This window comes from Paralichthys olivaceus, chromosome 7, assembly GCF_024713975.1.
Source record: "Paralichthys olivaceus isolate ysfri-2021 chromosome 7, ASM2471397v2, whole genome shotgun sequence".
Classification (NCBI taxonomy): domain Eukaryota; kingdom Metazoa; phylum Chordata; class Actinopteri; order Pleuronectiformes; family Paralichthyidae; genus Paralichthys; species Paralichthys olivaceus.
The window spans coordinates 15,641,876-15,661,204 of NC_091099.1; the positions used below are offsets into that span (position 1 = coordinate 15,641,876).

The 19,329-nt window shown below is 40.8% G+C and overlaps 2 protein-coding genes across 2 annotated transcripts; both read right to left on the bottom strand.

Moving 5' to 3' along the window:
* Positions 1-236: 236 nt before the first annotated feature.
* gnb5a (guanine nucleotide binding protein (G protein), beta 5a) lies at positions 237-5,976 on the bottom strand. Its single transcript, XM_020078653.2, has 11 exons — positions 5,709-5,976; positions 5,081-5,217; positions 4,942-4,983; positions 3,775-3,851; positions 3,557-3,689; positions 3,064-3,207; positions 2,886-2,977; positions 2,632-2,680; positions 1,763-1,859; positions 1,479-1,645; positions 237-1,385 (listed from the first exon to the last, which is right to left on the bottom strand). The coding sequence occupies exons 1-11, from the start codon at positions 5,842-5,844 to the stop codon at positions 1,374-1,376; spliced, it is 1,086 nt and encodes a 361-aa protein (XP_019934212.1). The 5' UTR covers positions 5,845-5,976; the 3' UTR covers positions 237-1,373.
* Positions 5,977-7,073: 1,097 nt separating this feature from the next.
* On the bottom strand, positions 7,074-18,880 carry myo5c (myosin VC). The gene is made up of 40 exons (XM_020078636.2): positions 18,723-18,880; positions 18,236-18,346; positions 17,969-18,140; positions 17,736-17,880; positions 17,231-17,387; positions 16,907-17,050; positions 16,743-16,824; positions 15,871-15,978; positions 15,677-15,783; positions 15,310-15,575; positions 15,147-15,228; positions 14,911-15,051; positions 14,694-14,816; positions 14,508-14,591; positions 14,270-14,401; positions 14,043-14,140; positions 13,850-13,936; positions 13,641-13,752; positions 13,330-13,541; positions 13,073-13,238; positions 12,821-12,967; positions 12,572-12,736; positions 12,150-12,243; positions 12,008-12,071; positions 11,648-11,922; positions 11,327-11,390; positions 11,162-11,242; positions 10,582-10,762; positions 10,384-10,477; positions 10,225-10,288; positions 9,972-10,140; positions 9,793-9,877; positions 9,609-9,707; positions 9,327-9,481; positions 8,627-8,716; positions 8,383-8,533; positions 8,014-8,299; positions 7,596-7,770; positions 7,427-7,507; positions 7,074-7,345 (listed from the first exon to the last, which is right to left on the bottom strand). The coding sequence occupies exons 1-40, from the start codon at positions 18,747-18,749 to the stop codon at positions 7,193-7,195; spliced, it is 5,229 nt and encodes a 1,742-aa protein (XP_019934195.2). The 5' UTR covers positions 18,750-18,880; the 3' UTR covers positions 7,074-7,192.
* Positions 18,881-19,329: the final 449 nt, after the last annotated feature.

Consider the following 19,329-nt stretch of genomic DNA (forward strand, 5'->3'; position numbering starts at 1 on the left):
ATGCAAATATAAAATATTTTATATTAATAGGAAATTACAGCCATTAAACAACTGCATGAAAAGCAGGGGTAGATAACTCACACACACAGACACACAAACACAGACACACACAGATGTATAGATATCGACTGGGGGTTCAGTACAATAGTATGTGAGTTACTGAAGAAAGAAAATAAGTTGCAGAATTGATAATACAATAAAAGTACAAGATAAGGTTGACAAAAAAATGAAACACATTGTTATGATATTCAAAACTCAGTTTATTATGTTTGTAATATCTTGATAAACAGTCCCTTGTATAACTGTACACTTAACTACAATCAATAATTACAGTAAATATGAAATTACAGCCATTAGACAACTGCATGAAAATGAGGAGTGGATTCTAACATATATATATATATATATATATATGTATTAGTATGCAGATATCTTCTGGGGGACCACAGGTTCAGAGGTTGAAGGTGTTTGCAGTGACTGAATGTGCACATAGAGTAGTACTGAGTGGCTTCCACAGCAGGAAGAGGTAAACCACATGTATTAAGATCACCAGGATGAATGAAAATAAAAACATCTATCAGGTTTACCTTAAAATGTGCTTTCTTACAATAGATTAATATTGGCACGTGAGTTACTGTAAAGAAAGTAGAAGTTGGAGAATGAATGATACATGAATTTGCTTTCTGTCCCCATCTTTGATAAACTACTAATTTGCCTTTATGGTCATAATATTTTATGCCAGTGCTCATTGATATGTAATATTATTTTTAATTGCTGCAGATAAACTAATATTGACTCACAACAAGTCAATCTAGTCCATCTTCACTACTTTCCTAGATTTTCCAATATTTCCCATTGCACAGAAACTACGTATTCCCTACCTCTCCCTATGACTACGACTGACGGAATGAAGCTCTGAGGTTTAAACCTCACTGCTTCTCCTGCAGATGTCCCATTTGCTTTCACGGATTGCATTCCAATTTTTTTGTGCAAAAAATCTAATAAATAAACAAGTAATTGTGGGCACATACAATACATCACTTTTTTGTGTCACTTCTATCCTAGACTGATGCTAGTCACTACCAATTATAATTTCTATAATATACATTTTAAATCTCGAGTTGTAACCATAAGTATTTCTGTGCAATTTTCTTTCAATCATACTGTAATACAAGCGTGCCATTTGGTTTAATAAGTCTCTGTAATATGTTTCTCTACCATGGCCAGGAGACTGAAGTATATACAATGCTATTATTATGCTCTATGTACAACCAAGATGGAGTCTCTATCTCTGTGATTGTACTCTAGCAAACAGAAACATTGGTGTGTCTTCAGTAAGTCTGTGTACCACTTATTCCTCTGTGTCTTCATCCTTAAGCCCAGATCTTGAGAAAGACAAACAGTACGTCATTAGAGGACAAAGGTGATTTCAGACTGAAAAGCTGTCAAACCAGATGATAACAACAAACATCTCATACCCTCAGAGTGTGGTCCCAGGAACCTGTGGAGAAGGCGGTCCCATCAGGGGACACTCGCAGTGTACTGACACGGTTCTCATGTCCAAACAGAATTGACACCCGTGTTCCTTTGAGAACGTCCCAAACATTTATGGTGTAGTCATTATATCCCCCAAACAGTAGTCGGCCTGTGAAACACACAAATGTATTTAACGGTAAGTAAAAGCAATGTTTAACCTCAGGGGGGAATTGCTTTGAACTTTGATATTCAGAGTAACTCTGAAAGTTAAATGTGCAAATCTTACCACTGAGAGAGAAATCAACACTGGAGACCCCGAATATGATGCTCTCTTTGGAATAAATGGCCACTTCTCTGTCTGCCCTCAAGTCATACAGGCGGCACTGTAACAGAAGTCAGTGTCTGGGTTTTAAATGCATAGATTACCAGGAGCACTTTGTGAAGTAAATAATAGGAGCCTCTCCAGCAGACAGTTTAGGAACAGTTCGACAGTTTGGGAAACTCAATTATTCGCTTCATTTTTGTATGCAAATGAAACATGTGACTTATTTGTGTTAATTACATAACATTCCGATATAGACTCTGGAAAATGTCTGGACAAATTGGGCCGGGACAAGTCAGACAAATTCACAGCAGCAGGAAAATGTCCAGAACATTTAGGCGACTAGTGGCGACAGAGTAGCAGGAGGCAGGACACGACGTATAAATTCAGCTTCTCTTGAATTCCATTGTTTTTCTTTTCTTTTTCAGTTTTGCATCTGTTGCATATTAGAAACGTCAACACACCCACTCTCTTACTGTAACTTTCCCAAACATTTTCCTGCTGAACTCTCAATAAAGGGAATACAAAAATAAATGAATAAATGTTTGTAGCACCTGACTCTTCAATGCATGTCTGAAACTGCCTCTAATGAGATTTAGAGACTCGAAGTTAGATTTTGTTACGCTGAGACAGAGGCAGGCTAACTGTTTCTCTCTGTTTCCAGTCTCTATGCTAAGTTAAGCTAACCAGCTGCTGGCAGTGGCCTCATACTTACTGTACAGACATGACAGTGATATTGATTTTCTCATCTCATTCGTAGGAAATGATTGAGCATGTTTCCCAAAATGTAGAATTATTCCTTTAAGATCAGTAAATAATATCAGTATACGTACAGTAGCATCGTCTGAGCCAGAGGCAAATGCATCTCCACTGGGATAATATCTAAAAAAAAGAAACAGACACAGTCAGAAACAGATTACTCTCTTAAAGCCTTGATTTCAATATATCTGATCTGTAGAGAAATCTAGTAATAGTACAAAAAAGATACTGGGGTTGAGAGCAAATGGGCAAAAAATACACAGAATCTGTTTTCACCAGATTTCCACAAAAAAGTCCATCAAAATAATAATAAATAATACTCACTTACCGCACACTATTTATGTCAGATTCATGTGTTTCAAAGGACTGAATACACTGTCCTGAGCGCATGTCCCACACATTGGCCTTCTTATCACAACCCTGCAGTGACATAAATGATGAAGAATGTGACAAAATCAAAATCAATTCATTCAAGTTGACAAAGCAATGAGGATTTGTGTCCTCACCCCTGAAACGAATGTGTTTCCGGTCTCAGAGGGGGCCAGGTCCAGACAGAGCACATCTGCTGCGTGTCCATGGAAACTCTGCAGTAGCTGCCCGCTCTCAACATCCCATAATGCACACGTGCCATCCCCGCTGGATGTCAGGATCTTTAACACAAGCAGACAATGAAGAGGAAGTTCTGAAGTTCAGTAAAAAGGCGATGTGGGCAAACACACGGCTATAAATGGTCTTTGCTGTGTGAGGCATCATGTGACCAGGGAACTGGCTGCTGTGAATTATTAACAAAGTGAGGAAGCTTCCTCCGCTCGCATATGGACGGCAGTGATTTCTGATTAATAATGAGAGAGAAAAAGTCACTACTAGAAAACCAGCTGTGTTTTCTTCTTGGAACCTTAACTGATGTTAAAACAGAAAAACTCAATATATGTTTCTGTTTTTTCCTCAGTAATCTGTGTGATTCTTGATTTATTCGCTGTGTGTTGGGAATAGTCTCACCTGCATATCTGAGTTGGTGAAGCTACAGGCAGATAGATAGTTTGTGTGCATGGCCACGGACTTCTTCTTCGCAGCCAAGTTCTCATTCTTGTCCAGGGACAGAGGATACACAGAGCATTTGTTGTCCAGACCACTGTGGCACAAAACAACAACCAATTTACAAAAAGATCCCCACAAAAAAACTAAAATATGACTAACCGCATTTAGATCGTACTCACCCACAGGCTACAGCGCACCCAGAGGGAGCGTAGGCGCAGGCCATCACCCAGGTGCAAGGCATTGTCACAGCGTGCTCCTGATAAAACACCAAAAGACAAAGCTGCATGAGCTCCACTGAATCAGAATCAGATTCATTCGGCATAATCAGAGCGGAGAGTTTAAAGCTGCTGGACATTAGAGGTGTTATAATGAACCTGAAAAACTAGTACATTTGGGATGGTTGTTTAAATACATTTCTAAAATGTTTTGGGTAGAATCCTCTTCCTCTTAACAATAAAAACAATAACCTTTGTGCTGCTTTTCTATCTCTTATAGCAATCGCTGTAGAAATATGAGAAATTCTCACTGAAATCTAGTTTATTTTCCTGCATGATACTGGAGCCACTGAAAGGAAAAGATTATTAGAAGAATTTATTGCAACCCTTTAAAAATTACATTAAAATCACAAACCTTATATCTTTGATTTTATGAACACATTATATTTCCATGTTTTAATATACTTATGACTGAAATAAATCTAAAAGGCTTTAAATTCATTGCATGGCTACATCTCTGTTCGCACTATTTTTGCTTTTGTACTCTGATTATCGTCCTTTGAGAGCTAATAAAATCCATCTAATAAATCAGTCGCATCAGTTGATCACCTAAGAGAAAGGTCACTCTGGTGGAACTTATGTCCACACTATGAGGCACCAGTAAAAAACTTATTGCTGATAACTTAATTTAATTTAATAGACTATAGTTAAGAATGTTCAGGAGGTTTGTACGAGGCAACATAAACACTGGCTTGCAAAAAAGTGTGTAAATATCAGCATATATTAAGAATGGGTAAAATGTGAATATGCCTTTGAAGATTACATATTTGTTAAAGATCCAGTGTGTTTAGGTGAAATGGATCTATTGGCTGAAATCAAATATAAACTCACCATACCTAAATTGTTGTTTTATTTCCCCTAAAATGGCCCCTTTATATTAAAATACTTTAGATTTACATCAGTGGAGGGTCTCCTTCGTGTTTGGAAGGGGAGAGTGAGGTGGGGGGTATTCAGCTGCAATGTGAAACTTCACCACTAGATGTCCCTAAATCTTACACACTGAACCTTTAACATGCCCCAGATGGTTTTCAGTTAGAAATAGAACATCTGTACACTGAGAAGAGCTGTTACCTTGTTGGTGGTGAAAGCATCCCATACTATCACTTTTCCATCCTGCAAATAATAAGAACAGGTACAATGTAAAACTCATTTGCTATCGTGCAGATGACAATTCCAACCTGACTCTCCAGATCCAGTTATAGTGAGTGACCTGTGAGGAGCTGACGATCCTCCTCTTGTCCTTACACCAGTCCATACACAGAACTTTGTTGCCGTGGCCCTTCAGAGTTCTCCGGGTCTTCATGACAAACTGACCCAGTCCCTCCACCTTCTCTGCCACCTGGTGTACTGCACGCACACACACACACACAAGGTCCATCACATTAACCCTTCTCATGAATATGCACCATCTATTAATATTGCTGGCAGCGGATTAAACTACAGCAGGCCTACACTCAGTGGAGGGATTATTGTCCTCAAATAGCTTTTGTGAGCATCTCATAAGAAACACGTCTTCTAATGTTTTCACATGAACACTCAACATCACATACAGCTGAGACACATCGGACAGAAGCACATGATGGAGGAGGTTGGGATGGAGGCGGTGGACTGTGAAATCAGGGGGCAAACAAACATCCTGTCAAATGTGGGGTAACGTCAGGCCACTCGGATCAATAACCAGCTTCGACTAACGCCCACCCCCGTGAGATCGACGAGGTGCAACCCCCAGAACAAGCACACGCGGGTATTAAATAATATAGTGCCGTGTTTCAGTGCGATCGGTCCCGGTGTGAGACGCAGGGGTGAACCGAGGCCTCTCCATTTTCAGCGGGACTCACGCTCGACGTCGTGCAGCTTCGCTCGCTCATCCTCCAGCTTCGACTTCAGCGTCTCCGACTCCGTCTTGAGGTGGGTTAGGGTCTCGCTCAGCTGTACCTCCTGTGTCGCCATTTCAGGGATTAGAGGGGATCTCATATATTTCCTTTGTGCAGGGCAGCGGTGCAGGCGGCGAAAAGGCTTAAAGCGCAGCTAACAGCTGATGCTGCTGTCATGACGTCACGGGGAGAAGATGCTCCTCCAGCTTCCAGAGGAGGAGGAGGAGGAGGAGGAGTTGGGTCCTGTATCCCAGTGATGCTGCATCCTCAGCAGCAGCAGCAGCATCACTGTACCCTGTAACTAAATAATGTATTTTCACTGTGAAAACACAACACACTGTGACATAAGCCCTTACAGTTTGATATAAAACACAAAGTAGTATTCCAGTGGATGTAATTATTATTTTAACATATTAAGATTCACCTACATTTGCAGGAAGGCTATCTTGTTTTTGTGTTCGACAACATGCTACAATCGTTTTATTTAGGCTGAATGTTTTTGATCATGACTTTCTTGCTTTTATATTGACTGTGTGAATTTATTCTGTGAGACACCGTTATCATTATTAAATATGTTACAGGAAATATATTTAAAATGTTCGTTGTAAGAAAATTATTGAAAATTTTATTGATTACACTTTCTCTCACATTTTAATAGAGCCATAGCTACAATTTAGCACAATGAGGTCATGTCATTTTTTCCGGTGGAATTTAGGAGATTGAGCAACCTGGGAAATACATTTACATTACATTACATTTATTGGACTCAAATTTGACTACTTTCAAGGGGACAGAAAATAATTGGGAAATTTAATTTGCAGCCCCAACCATTATTTCCACTATAGATTAAACTGCCCATTATTTACTTTGATAATCTAAAATTTCTTGACAATAGAGAGTCTAAACTGATGTATAAGCATAGTCTATTAACCATTACCATACATTTTCTCTTGATCACCTAATTGATAATTCGACTATTCCATGCAGTTCCAATAAATTTGACAAAAATATTTTTCTATAAACTGACAAAAGTATGTGATATTGTATGTTGCACATTGTCCCTGTTTCTGGGTGAGTTTTCTCCAGGTACTCCAGCTGCACAGTCCAAAGACATGTAGAAGGGTTTAAGATAATTGCAGACTCTATACTCTTATACCCCGCATTTCGGCCTATGTCAGCTGGGATTGGCTCCAGCTCTCCATGTGACCCTCAAAGAATAAGTGGTATAGATGACAGATGGATGGAATAAACAGAAAAAGTAGTTCAGAGGGGATTGACATGACCTCAGTCTTTCTTTCTTAAATCCCACCTATGGCCCGACATTTTAAATATGGGGTGTGAATTGTTTATTAAAAGTGTTTATATATTAATATACACATTAACATGCAGCCACAGGCCGGTAGATTATGAATCAGTCATATGGAGGGAAAGGTCAGAGGTCCGCTGGGTCAGATCCGGGTCAGAAAGCCCAGACGGAGACTGTTTGGGACCTGCAGGAGCTCCAGAGCCTGCAGGGACGGGCAGAAAGGAAACGTGACCTGGAAACGATAATCCGTGTCCAGCATCAGCTGTGTGGAGCCAGCACGATCTTGCACCAATGACTGCAAACAAAAACAGGTTCAATGAAGTAAAAGAAAATCTCATCGCATTAAAATATAAGGAAAATTAAAAGCAGAGCTCACCTGAACTTTGCGGACAAAGGATGATGACACTCTTTTCTCAAAATCATCTATAGGTGTGTATGAATTCAAAATCTTGACAATCTACAAACACAAATTGAGTTTTATTCTATGGATGCTGTAGTTTTCAATATTGAAATACATATGATACAGTATTTCAGTGAATAAATACCTGAACAGGGTTGAGTTCAGTGCATTTTTCAGTGATCTCCTTGGCGTCATCGTCCGTTGACTTGTTGACTTGCAGCAGCCAGGCGGCTTGAGACAACGGCCTCAGAGTATCTATAGCATTAGAGCTCTGAAGTTCCTTCTCCTTCAGCCACTCCTCCAGGTAACTGATGTTACACCTAAACAAACACAGACACTATCACCCTGTAAACTACATTGGTATTTTCTATCTCAAATGATGAACATGTGTATTTGCATTTAGAGCAGGGAAGTGAGTCACGGCAGACACACCCAGGACACACTTTAATACCAGGTGTGAACAAACTTAACGCTTTCCACTTGTGATCGGATCCATCAGGACTGTTAAACCCAACTTTTTTCTTTGACTTTCATTCCAATACCAATAAAAATCAAACACAGACCTGATTTGCATTCCCTTCCTGCAGGAGCACATGTCTTTGCGGAGCATGATGTTGTTGAGTGAGGTGGCCCCCACTTGGTAGAAGAGTTGTTTGACGGCTTGTTTGATGAGGCCCTGCTCCATGCCATGCTGGTTCATGGTGGAATGGAAGACACTGAGCTGCTGAATGATGGAGGAGATGCTGTAGGTCTCTGAGTCCTCGTAGATGCTGTTGGAACGTTTTCTGAAGCCCGTCGGCTTCATACTAGAAATCCCTTGTAAACTCTCGTGCTCCAACATACCAGGTACTGTGGGACAAGAAGCACGGTTTAGAGCACTGATCAAGGGTTACCACTATCAAAATATTACAATAACAGACTGTGAGGAATACCAATCCCAGGAGTGATGCTCTTTTCCATAACCGTGATAAACTGATGGTAGATGTGGATGGCCAGGTCGCTGAGAATCTGTCTGTGCTCTGACAAATCAAAATTCTGCAGACAGTTCTTCTTCTGGTGGGGAGTATTTTGTTTCATGAACTCCTTCAGAGAACAAAAGAGGGTTGAGATATGCCTGCAGCTGTACATTACAGACACAAAGCACAACCAGGTTAAACAGAGCAGATCCATACATACCTCCTCCCCGCTGTACTGCTTCAGACAGTTGAGCAGCTGACATGTGTTAGAGAGCCAGAAGGAGAGCAACTCAAAGTCTTTAGGGTGATCCTGCAACATAAAAACAGCAGCCGTGTTTTTGTTTTCATTTATTTTCATTTGCAATATAATTTTTTTTTTTTTTTTCTAATTTTTTGGAGATGTAGTGTTTTATTGTGTTTTCTTCCCTGTCTGTTTGTTAGCTTATCTGTCTGTTTGTTAGCAAGATCACTACAGAAAAAAATCCATTAAATTTGAATGTGGATCCGCAGCAGGGGGCAGATCCAGAATTTTCTATTTTTCACTTTCCTGTGTCATAGGGTGTTTTCAACATTTTCATTAATTCCTCACAGAATAATTCCTGGATCTTGATTTTTTTTTTTTTAAAAGACACTTTTAAGGTTCTGTATGCCTGTGTTAAATTTAAGAGAACTTAAATGTGGTTTCATAAGGAGTCTGTGGGGCGCTGGTGGAGGTATGGGCTATTCCAGTTTTATTTATTCATTTTGAAAATCTTTCCTTTCCTTCATTCCTTACATCAACAACATCTCTCTGAGTCAAATACAAGAGCCAACTAAACTGCTGCCAAATTACTATATCACCTTTGATAAGAACATGAGTAATAATCATTATGCTGATCTACAGCGCAGATAAAGGCTGATAAACTTATAATCAACCTCACCATGATGATCTTTTTGATAGCACAGATGGTTGCATTCATAAGAGACTTGAGTTTGGTTTCGTCATTCAGGTAGTCAGCGAAGCGGACGCACATGAAGAGGATGTAGGCTGGCAGACCCGGGATCATGTTGACCACCACACCCTTGGGCTTCAGGTCTATGGAAAGATTGTGACATGATGATTATTTTCATTTAGTTGAATCCTGCTTAAATTCAAAGAGGACCCTGCTGCAAGCACAGGCAGAACATGACCATCGTAAAGAAACAGTCGAGAGGAAAAATACCCAGGATGATGTTCTGGATGAGCCTGGGTTCATCCTCCCTCTTGTACTCCAACATGCCGAGGTAATCTTTAGGCATTGCCGGAGCAGAAGTTTGCTTGGCTGTGTGAGAAACAATGAAATGATTAACGAGGAGCTCTGTTTTTTTTTTTTTTTGATAATTCACAGCTTCAAGCCATAACACTACCTTTCTGTGATGACTCAAAGCTGTTGATTTGATTCTGGAGTTTCTTTATTAATCTGTCTCTCTGGTCGAGCTGCTCTTCAAAGTCCTGGAAGAGAAGTCAAGTTTGTTACAGACTTTCTTGAAGAAAAGTGAAGCATCCACACACTTGCACTGCAAGCGTAAACTATTTATATCTATACCATGTTCTCAGCAGTTAACTGTGAAGTCTCCTCTCTCAGTTTACTCTTGGCCTCACTCTCCATCAGCTGCTGTCTCCTCAAGTGATCGTTCTCCTCTTCCAGATCCTCCACTCGGCCTTGAAGCTGCCTCTTCAACTCCTCCAGCGCCTCAGCTTTCTCCTCAAAGTGTCTGCAAAGCAAAAGAAATCAGCCAAACTCAGAAATGTCCTTCCCATCTTCAATCAGGAAACATACTCCACCCTGAATGAATTACCTGCGCTGTAAACTCTCTTCTTTAATTTTTGTTTGAAGAGTGTTGGTGATCTCCTCAGTTTTTTCTTTCAGATGAAATAGAAAAAAACAGACATAAGAACAGGTAAAATCCTGAAACTACATGTTAATATCCTTGAAAAGAAGAAACACTCAGCTCTACCTTCTAACTCTCTGTTCAGCTCCTTTGCATGGACCTCCAGTTCCTGTTTATGTCTCTGCAGCTCTGACACCTGCAGCTTCAGCTCTGGTAGAACCTGTGGACAACATCAAATAAGAAGAAGCACAATCACTGCACCTACTGCAACTCATCTCTGTTCAGAAACCAAATACGGAATCAGTCGACTATCATATTACGCACTGAGTTCTCGCTGCTGAGTCTGGACACTTCTTGGCGAATGTTCTCATTGATGTTGCTTTTCTCCTGGAACAGGTTTTGAAGCTTGCTGTTCTCATTTTGAAGGTGGTCCACTTTCAACTGCAGGCCCTCAAGCTGGGTCTCATAGCTCTCCTTCTGCTCTCTCTGGTGGGTTTCCAGTATTCTGCCATCAAAGGTGGAACCACGTACATCCATGAACAGGATCAAGTTGTACCCAGGTTTGTTACACAGACTTAAAGTCCCACTCCTGCAGCTTATTACACCCATTACAACTCTTCTTTCTAACTTAAACTTACATATTCAAATATTTGAATGATTTTCCCTCGTGGCCTTAAACTGGCTTAAAACATTTGCTTCCTGTGGCGAGGCAAATCACAGCATGGCTTTGTGTGGAGTCAAACTTAACCAGGCCCTTAAGGTGAAACACTCACTTTGTTCAAGATATGTCTTTTATCATATAAAGGCACAAGGGGACATGTTAACATAAATAATGTATTTTCTCTGGAGGGGGACTTTCATACTCAATGGAAAAACTGCAGTTGTTGATGGTAAAAAATTATACCTGGTAGCTTTCTGCAGTCCTTCAAAAGCTGCCAGCAAATCTTCAACCTCATAAATCTTCTCAGAGTCATTTGGAGTCAGCCTTCACACAAACAATGTGTGAGATTACATTTCAGATGAAGAATAAATACAAGAGAGAGAATAGGAAGATATTTAAAGAAGTTACCCCAAAAGAACCTCTTCTTCAACAACACCACCAAGAAGTTGTCTTGTAATCTCGTTCATTTTGGCTGCACAGAAATATTCAGGTATTATCGGCAAAACATGATTTTCATTTGTGAACATGAGGTCGTCACATTTTTATAAATAAAAGTCACTCAGTAGAGAGCATACCTCAGCCAAGCCCCATCAGTCCCCTTACATTCAATGTAATAACATTTCATTTGTGTGTAATAATAGACAGAAAAAATCCCAAAAGACAACAATGAAAACAGCAACTCCATCTGTAAAAGGTAATAAGCTTCACTACGCATGGTAAAGTCTGTACCTCTTGCTTGTTCCGACTGCTGCTTCATCTTCCGGTCCACGTTATTTCTCTGGTTCTGCAGGTTGTTCAGATCTCTGCGCAGCTCAGGAATGGTCTTGACGTGCTTGGTGAGCTGGAGGACCTGTTCCTGCAGGTCGGAGTTCACCTGGCCTTCCTCCTCGACCTTTCTGTGCAGAGTGACTCTCTCCTCCTTCAGTCTCTTGATCTCCTCTTTCAGAGCTTCCACCTCCTTCTCATGGTCCTGTCTCTGGATCTCCATGTTGTTCTCTGCAATCCTGTCAAGAATTTCTCCCATTAATATTCCGACTAATTGATCGAGCAAGGACATCTTTTCAGTATAACAACATTTTTGTTTCCTACTTTCTTAGCCTTGCTTCAGTTTCTTTTTCGTCAAGCAGATTTCTTTTTATAACATCAAAGTTCTCTGCAGGAGAGTAAAACAGGTCAGAAATATGGTTTGAATTATTGCAAGAATAGAGTTCCTCCACCTCTTTACTGTTACCTTTGGCCTCTGTGGTGGAAGCTTCAAACTTTTTGTCCAAGTTCTGTTTTTCAAGGGTTAGAACATTTATCTCCTTTTGAAGTTGTGCAATTGTCTAGAACCAGAGTAAAAAAAATGCAGTATTATAAAGTCTGTTTCATCAGCAGACAAAAAACTGAAAAGACAAAAACATAGCTAGAGCTTGGATGACACAACGTAGAGCTCAAACCTCCACCAAGGCCCAACCATCGCTTTAAATTCAATCAAGCTGCACCAAATTTGATAGATAATAGTTCCCAAAATGTCCTTAGTCTGGATCCGCCATATTTGACTGATATCACCTCCTTCCACTACGTTTCATGACAATCTGTTCAGCTGTTTTTGTGTCATTTTTCTCACAAACAAACAAAGGGGCAGGGGTGAAAACATAACCTCCTCCTGACCTGAGTAGCATTTTCTTTCACTTTCTTCTCTCTTGCCTCCACAGACGCCTTCTGGCTGGTTGATTTTTGCAGCTGCGCCTCCACACCCTGAAGTCTGTCCACAGTCTGAGAATGAGTGTTGGCCAAGCAGGTCAGTCTCTCCATCAACCCACGGTTCTCTTTATTCTGTCCAGGCACAGGAATTCACAAATTGCATGTCAACTAAATAAATAAAAAAAACACAGATAATATAACTGGAGTCATCTTTACCTGCTCTTCAATCTTCTTTCTGAGCTGCTGCACTCTGAATGAAAGCTGAACATTCAGCACCAGCCTGCGCATGGTTTGGAATCGCCGTCGAGCCAGCCACGCTCTGGCGTACTTCTGGAGAATCAGGGCTTTGTTCTCTTCTACCATCTGGCAGGTAAGGAGGAGATGGCAGGGCATAAATCTCACGTGATGACAGTTTGGATTTTCATTACCACAACTGACACAAATGATCATTATTGATAACTCACTGACCTTCTTGTACCGTTTCCGGGCCATCCAGCCTCGTGTGAAGGCCTGGATGGTGACAGAGGCCAGACGGACTAACTGGTAGATCTGTCGTGTGCGGTATCCTCTCCAGTGTCTCTGGATCACCATTGAAGCCCATCCCTGCTTCAGAGTTGCAGCACTCACCATTTTACTGGAGAAAAGAGAAAACGAGTGGGTCGGAATGAGAAAACTCTTGTTGGTACAGTGGATAATGGAGAGCAATCAACCAGAATGGCTCTAACCGGATCGTCTTCTTTCCACGGATGTACTGTTGGAGGATGATGGCCGCCTCTCTCATGCGCAGGTACTTCCTCCTCTGGCTCCACCCACGGACGTGTTTCTGGATGGTAACGCTGGCTCCTCGAAGTCGGTCCAGACGCAGCTTCTCTAGATAAGCCACCTGACCGGCTCGGAAGAAGATCTTTGTGCGACCAAACTTGTACTGGTTGGGGTCCTGGAGATCAAGCCGTAACATCAAAGTGATACACAAACATATAGAGAGCAGTAATGCATGACGATATATTTAAAGGCAGAATCTAAAGAGGGAGTCAACCTGAATCAACCTCTGCAGCACATTTTTGCAGGTCTGTTTCTTGTCCCTGAGGTCCGCCTCCTGGTGTGACATTAGGATACTGTATCGGCTGTAAAACTCAATGTATGTCCATCTGCAAGTAGAAGAGTGTGTTAAGTATCACACCACAGACATAACAACATGTGAATATTGTCATTTGGCTAATATGGAATCATGCAGCAGAAAGTCACCTGGACGGATAGCTCTGTGCACTGACACGGATAGTTTCAAGGACGCCACAGGCTCGCAGCTGCTGCACGACCCTCCTGGAGTCGTATCTCAAAAAAACAAGCAAATGCTAAATTAAGCCAAAAGTACAAACATTTGCAAATGATTAAATGGAACAGAGTGGATCGTGTCAAATCTAGTTCCGTTAGTACTCACTCAAATGGGAGTTTTTCATCGTTTGGCTTGATGCATCGCACATAGTGTGGGGTGGTAGCGTTCAGTGTCTCCATTAGTAAGGACAGGGAGCTGGAAAACTACATTTGACCATTAAATGAATGAGAAGGAACAAGTGAAAAAGACAATTGTGTCCTGTACACACACGAAAATACAGGATTGGAGCTGCAACAATCTCCAGTGAGTAGAGACAGAGTAAACATGCTCACCTTATCTCCCACAGACGCTCTCAGCTGTTTATTGGCTGGTTTCAGTCCAGGCCTGGCAGGCCTGACTTTGATGCCTTTACTGTTGGCAGTGTTTTGCTCCTCCTCTTGGAAAAAATGGGCCAGAAAAGGAAACTGATAACAGACGCAAACAGGGAAAATATGTTAGAAAGTGAGAAAAACAATGCCACATGGAAACTGAGATATAACATATATAAATAAAATAGGAGTCTGGATTTACCTTACTGGCTCTCATTATATCCACTAGTTCTTCATAGAGAGTGTCTCTGTTCTTTTCAAGAAAACCTCTGCACTGATACTCCACCTGTAAAAAGTTTTAGGAATCAAAAATCATTAAATCTTAATAACATTAACGTATTTTTTGTGCTCTATAGAAAATGTGTCTTTAAGGTTCCTCAGATTCTACCTTGTCTGCAAAGTGTTGTATTACAAAAGCCTCTTTTGATAACCTGGGCTTCTCAAACAGAGGATTGTTGTCCAGGTAGTTGTGCAATTTCATCAGCCAGGTTTGGTCAGTGCCCTGAGGAAACTGTGGAGGGAGACACATACAGCCAGACGTTAATAAAAGGCAATCAAGTGGAAAAGGAACATTTTAACCGTGTAAATCCGAATCATGCTCTGACCAAACATTCTTCATCAAGCAAGTCAAGGATCCCCATCTTTGCTTCGATCAGGTCAATGACAAGCTGGTTGTCATAGAAATCAATCAGCGTCCATGGGATGTCCTCTTTCATGTACTCCTCCTGCTCCAGCTTGAACACGTGCTGAAAATAAGAGACGCAGCAGCAGAATGATCCTCTGAGCGGATAAAGACACAACGCTATGTTTTTGCAATGATTTCTGGTTAATGGTTGCATACCAAGTTAAACTGCTGCTGAAGCTTTTCATTTGCATAGTTGATACAAAACTGTTCAAAGCTGTTGACGTCAAATGTTTCAAAGCTGCAGACAAAAGACGTCAAGTTCATGTCAAAAACAAAAGCATTCAAGAGTTGAATATATGAAGAACAATGTCCTCTTTACCCATAAATGTCCAGAACGCCTATAAAAGCATGTGGTTTTCCAGGGACCTGCAGTGCTGTATTTATTCTGTTAATTATACAGTCAAAAAGATGTGCGTAGATGTGCTTGGCGAGGGCGTCTCTGGCATTCACTGCCCGCTTCTTGGGCACTGGTTTCACCACCGTCTCAGCCACCAGAACGATCCTCCGATGGCACAGCCAGCGCACCAACCCCTCCACACTTACACCCAGTAACTCACAGAACACTGCCAGGTGGGGATCACTGAGCTGGAACACACAACAATGCAGTTCTTTATTTAACCTGGTTAATGTTTGAAGTTCTAATCAGAAAAATAAAGTTATTTGATGACCAGAGAGTCGTGACTCACACTAACTGACGATTTGTCCTTTCCTGAGTCCCTGATCTCCAGGTTCCCCAAATGCAGAATGGCTGCCAACACTTTGAACACGTCTGACTGAAAGTCTTCCTTTAAACCTGGAGAAGCAGAGAGAGGAAGGTTACGCTAAAATAAACGTCAGATAAAAAGTAATTTACAGTTTGACAGCTGGACACTCTTTTTACCCAGCAGGGAGAAGGTCCGTCGAGTCTCCTCCATGTCTTTCTTGTCATCTACACCTTCAATAGTGATGTCACCTCCCATGCACGTGTACCGGAAGTTATCTGCACTCACTGCGGGTAAAAGGAATACATCATTTAGCAGAGCCACGGATTATACTTTGAGGGTCACAGAGGGTTGAGAGGTGACCTGTCCAGGTGTCGCCGGTCCAATGTACAGAGACCATTCATGCTCACATTCAATCTTAAAGGTTCAGTGTGTAGAATTTAGTGACATCTAATGGTGAAATTGCATGTTGCAGCTGATTACCCTTCACCTCACCCTCCCCTTCCAAACATGAAAGAGAACCTGTGATAGCCTTTAATTGTCATAAAAGCTCAAAAGGTGTTTAGTTTTTCCAGTTTGGACGAGAGTAAAAAAAACATGGCGGCCTCCATAAAGAGGACCCCCCCCTCCTTGTAAATATAAAGTATTTAAATATAAAGGGCCCATTCTAGGGTAATGAAACAACAATTAATACAATTTAGATGATTACACATTAGAGAAAACATCACTAGGATTATTTTATTAAATATCTGCCAATAGATCCCTTTCACCTAAATCTTACAGACTGCACCTTTAAGGTGAATTTAGTGTCTCCAATCAACCTAATCCAAAACTGCATGTCTTTGGCCAGAAAAAAACGGGATTCAAACCCTCTCGCCGTGACTTGCAAGTAATAACCACTGTACCCGTGCCACCCTTATCAAACAAACTAACGATAAAAAAATTACACAATAAATGCATGTCTGACTGTGAGTCTTAAGTGGGTCAGAATAAACATCACAGCAATAAAACAGTAAAAGCTCCATTTCACACATGTAGTGTAAACACTCACACAGTCTCAGGCTCTTGAACTCTGGCAGCTGAGCACAGGAGCACATCTGGTAAAATATGTGATAATTCCGCTCGTTGTCGGCCTGAATAAAAAAGAGAAGAACATTAATATGGATTAAATATGGGCTAAATAACGCTAAACAACATCCTCGCCTCGTACTCTACCTGAAAAACGACTCTGGATTTCTCCAGGAGGTAGGTCCTCATGTTTGCTCCAATGATGCGGTACTTCCTGTCAAAGCTGATCTCCGTGTATTTCCCAAATCGGCTGCTGTTGTCATTCCTGGTGGTCTTTGCATTTCCTATTGCCTGAGGCAGAAACAAGCCATTTAGATTCTTCACTCCTCAAAAACTATCATAAAAAATATTATTTTATCTTAATGAGATCATAAAAATGGAAGGCTAGTTGTCACAGTGCTGATACATGGAAGTTCAGAGGGAATAACAGCTGTTTGTTGCCTTGTGGCTCCTGGTGCAGTGGAATCGTACCTCTGTTACTGGATTAGACGCAAGGACTTTGTCTTCAACTCGAGTTTTGCTGCCAGATTTGCTGACAATGGCAAAATATCTCATAGCATAACGAGCAGACACAGTTTTACCAGCTCCAGACTCACCGCTGACGATAATAGACTGGTTCTTGTGGTTTCTGAGGAACAAACAGCAAAATAATAATGAACTAAAATGAAAGTGTTAACTGTGTGATCTGGGAAAGGTTGAACATGAAATGCACTTTTTATTTTTACTGTCAATTTTATCACAACATTAGACTCTGACTTTTCTTTTATATGAAATGTCTGCAGGAGGTCTTGATTTGTATTTCTATATATTTCTATATATATGTTTGATGAGTTTAAGGTTTTTTGTTATGTTTGTAGTGTCTTGTAAGCCCTATGCCACCTGGATACATTTTCCTGAATTACATTTTTTAAAAACGTCTTCACCATAAGGGAAGTGTGTATTAAACTTTATGTGACTTTGTTTTTTATTTATTTACCTGGCCATCTGTTTGTAAGCCTCCTCTGCCACAGCAAATATATGAGGGTCCATGTCTCCCATGTTCTGGCCTGAGTAGGCATGAATGATTGCATCTCCGTAGATAGGGAGCTGTTTGTAGGGATTTACTGCCACCAGTATAATACCTGAAAATGAGGAAACAACACAGGTCAGGCCAACAGCACAAATACCTCAGTGCTCGTAGATATAGTCAAAGGTTTCCTGCAGCGTTACCGCAGTAGGTGTAGATGATTCTGGATTCCACAAATCGCACTTTGAGGTTGTGCAGAACTGCAGGTTCGTGGAGGTAACTGAGAGCGGTGAGGTCATTCTCCCCCACCAAGATGTCTGGGTTTCTGAGAGGAGGGAGGCATGGAGTGGACGGGTCGACAGGGTGGTGGTGCTTCTGTCAAAGGGACACACAGGTCGTGCAAAAGAGTCAGGACAGCTGTGGTGGTTGTTACATCGTGAACACACTGCTGCATGGGATTCCATACTCACTGTTCCATCTTCAAGAAGCAACTCCAGAACTTTATCTCCAGAATAAAAATCTCTCACTATCTCTGCTGATTTCCACACATGTTCTGCATCTGGAATCCACACTCTGTTGAACTGGGGGGGGATTTCGATGGAAACAGGCCGACAAGACAATTAATACATTATTAAAACTATATCTAACTATGAAAGAAACCTCATCGGCTAGTTCAGACATTAACTAAGTACCTTAACTAATTAACTAACTACCAGGATACTATTTTCGGGAAGTTTAATGATTTGTTTCCTTCTCTGTCATAACAAAAAATATAGAGATTCACACATAAAACTATGAATTCAATTAAACATTTGTGCATTTAAGTTGGAGACTTCCTTCAACACAACTTCCTCTACATTCATACACTTGCCTGAGCCCTGGAAAAGTTTCCATATGTCTCAGTGAGTGTGTACACATGATCTCTCCAGTAATAATGACAGGGGTATTTTCTCTTACCTCAGTGTACAGTTCCAACAGAGCCATGTCTGTGCATTATTATGATGAGTATTGCTGTTAAGGCCTCTTGTCTTTACATTTGTTAATCACCTGTTGTATCACTTCGTCTGGTTAGCAACGCTCCCCCTGTGACACCACAATCAAGTTACACACACTTACATCATCCGGGCGTCCTTTTCAAAGTAATACGCATCGAATTCATTCAAAATACTTCTTTGAAAAACACTTATATTTAAAAACTTCTTTAAAACCTTACATTGAATGTTATTCAATTTACAAGTTTGCCCATAAGCTTTATATATTTCTCCTTTGTAAATCCACATATTTATGTGTTCCTGATAAAAAATGTATTGATGTATCCTGTTAATATACAGTCTATGATATATACAGATACAGGTCATCATATTTTGTTACCAATATTAACACTGTCAATGAGTGTCTAATAGAAACTGAGGGGCAGAGATGATGACAGAGGAACAATTGCATAAACTTATTTTCTCTAGTCATTCCTCCTTGTTTACTTTGACACACCCACACCTCCTGGTATCTAAAATCCATCATTAGACAATGACAAAGGGGAATATTCACTCAAGTTATAAAAGTACAT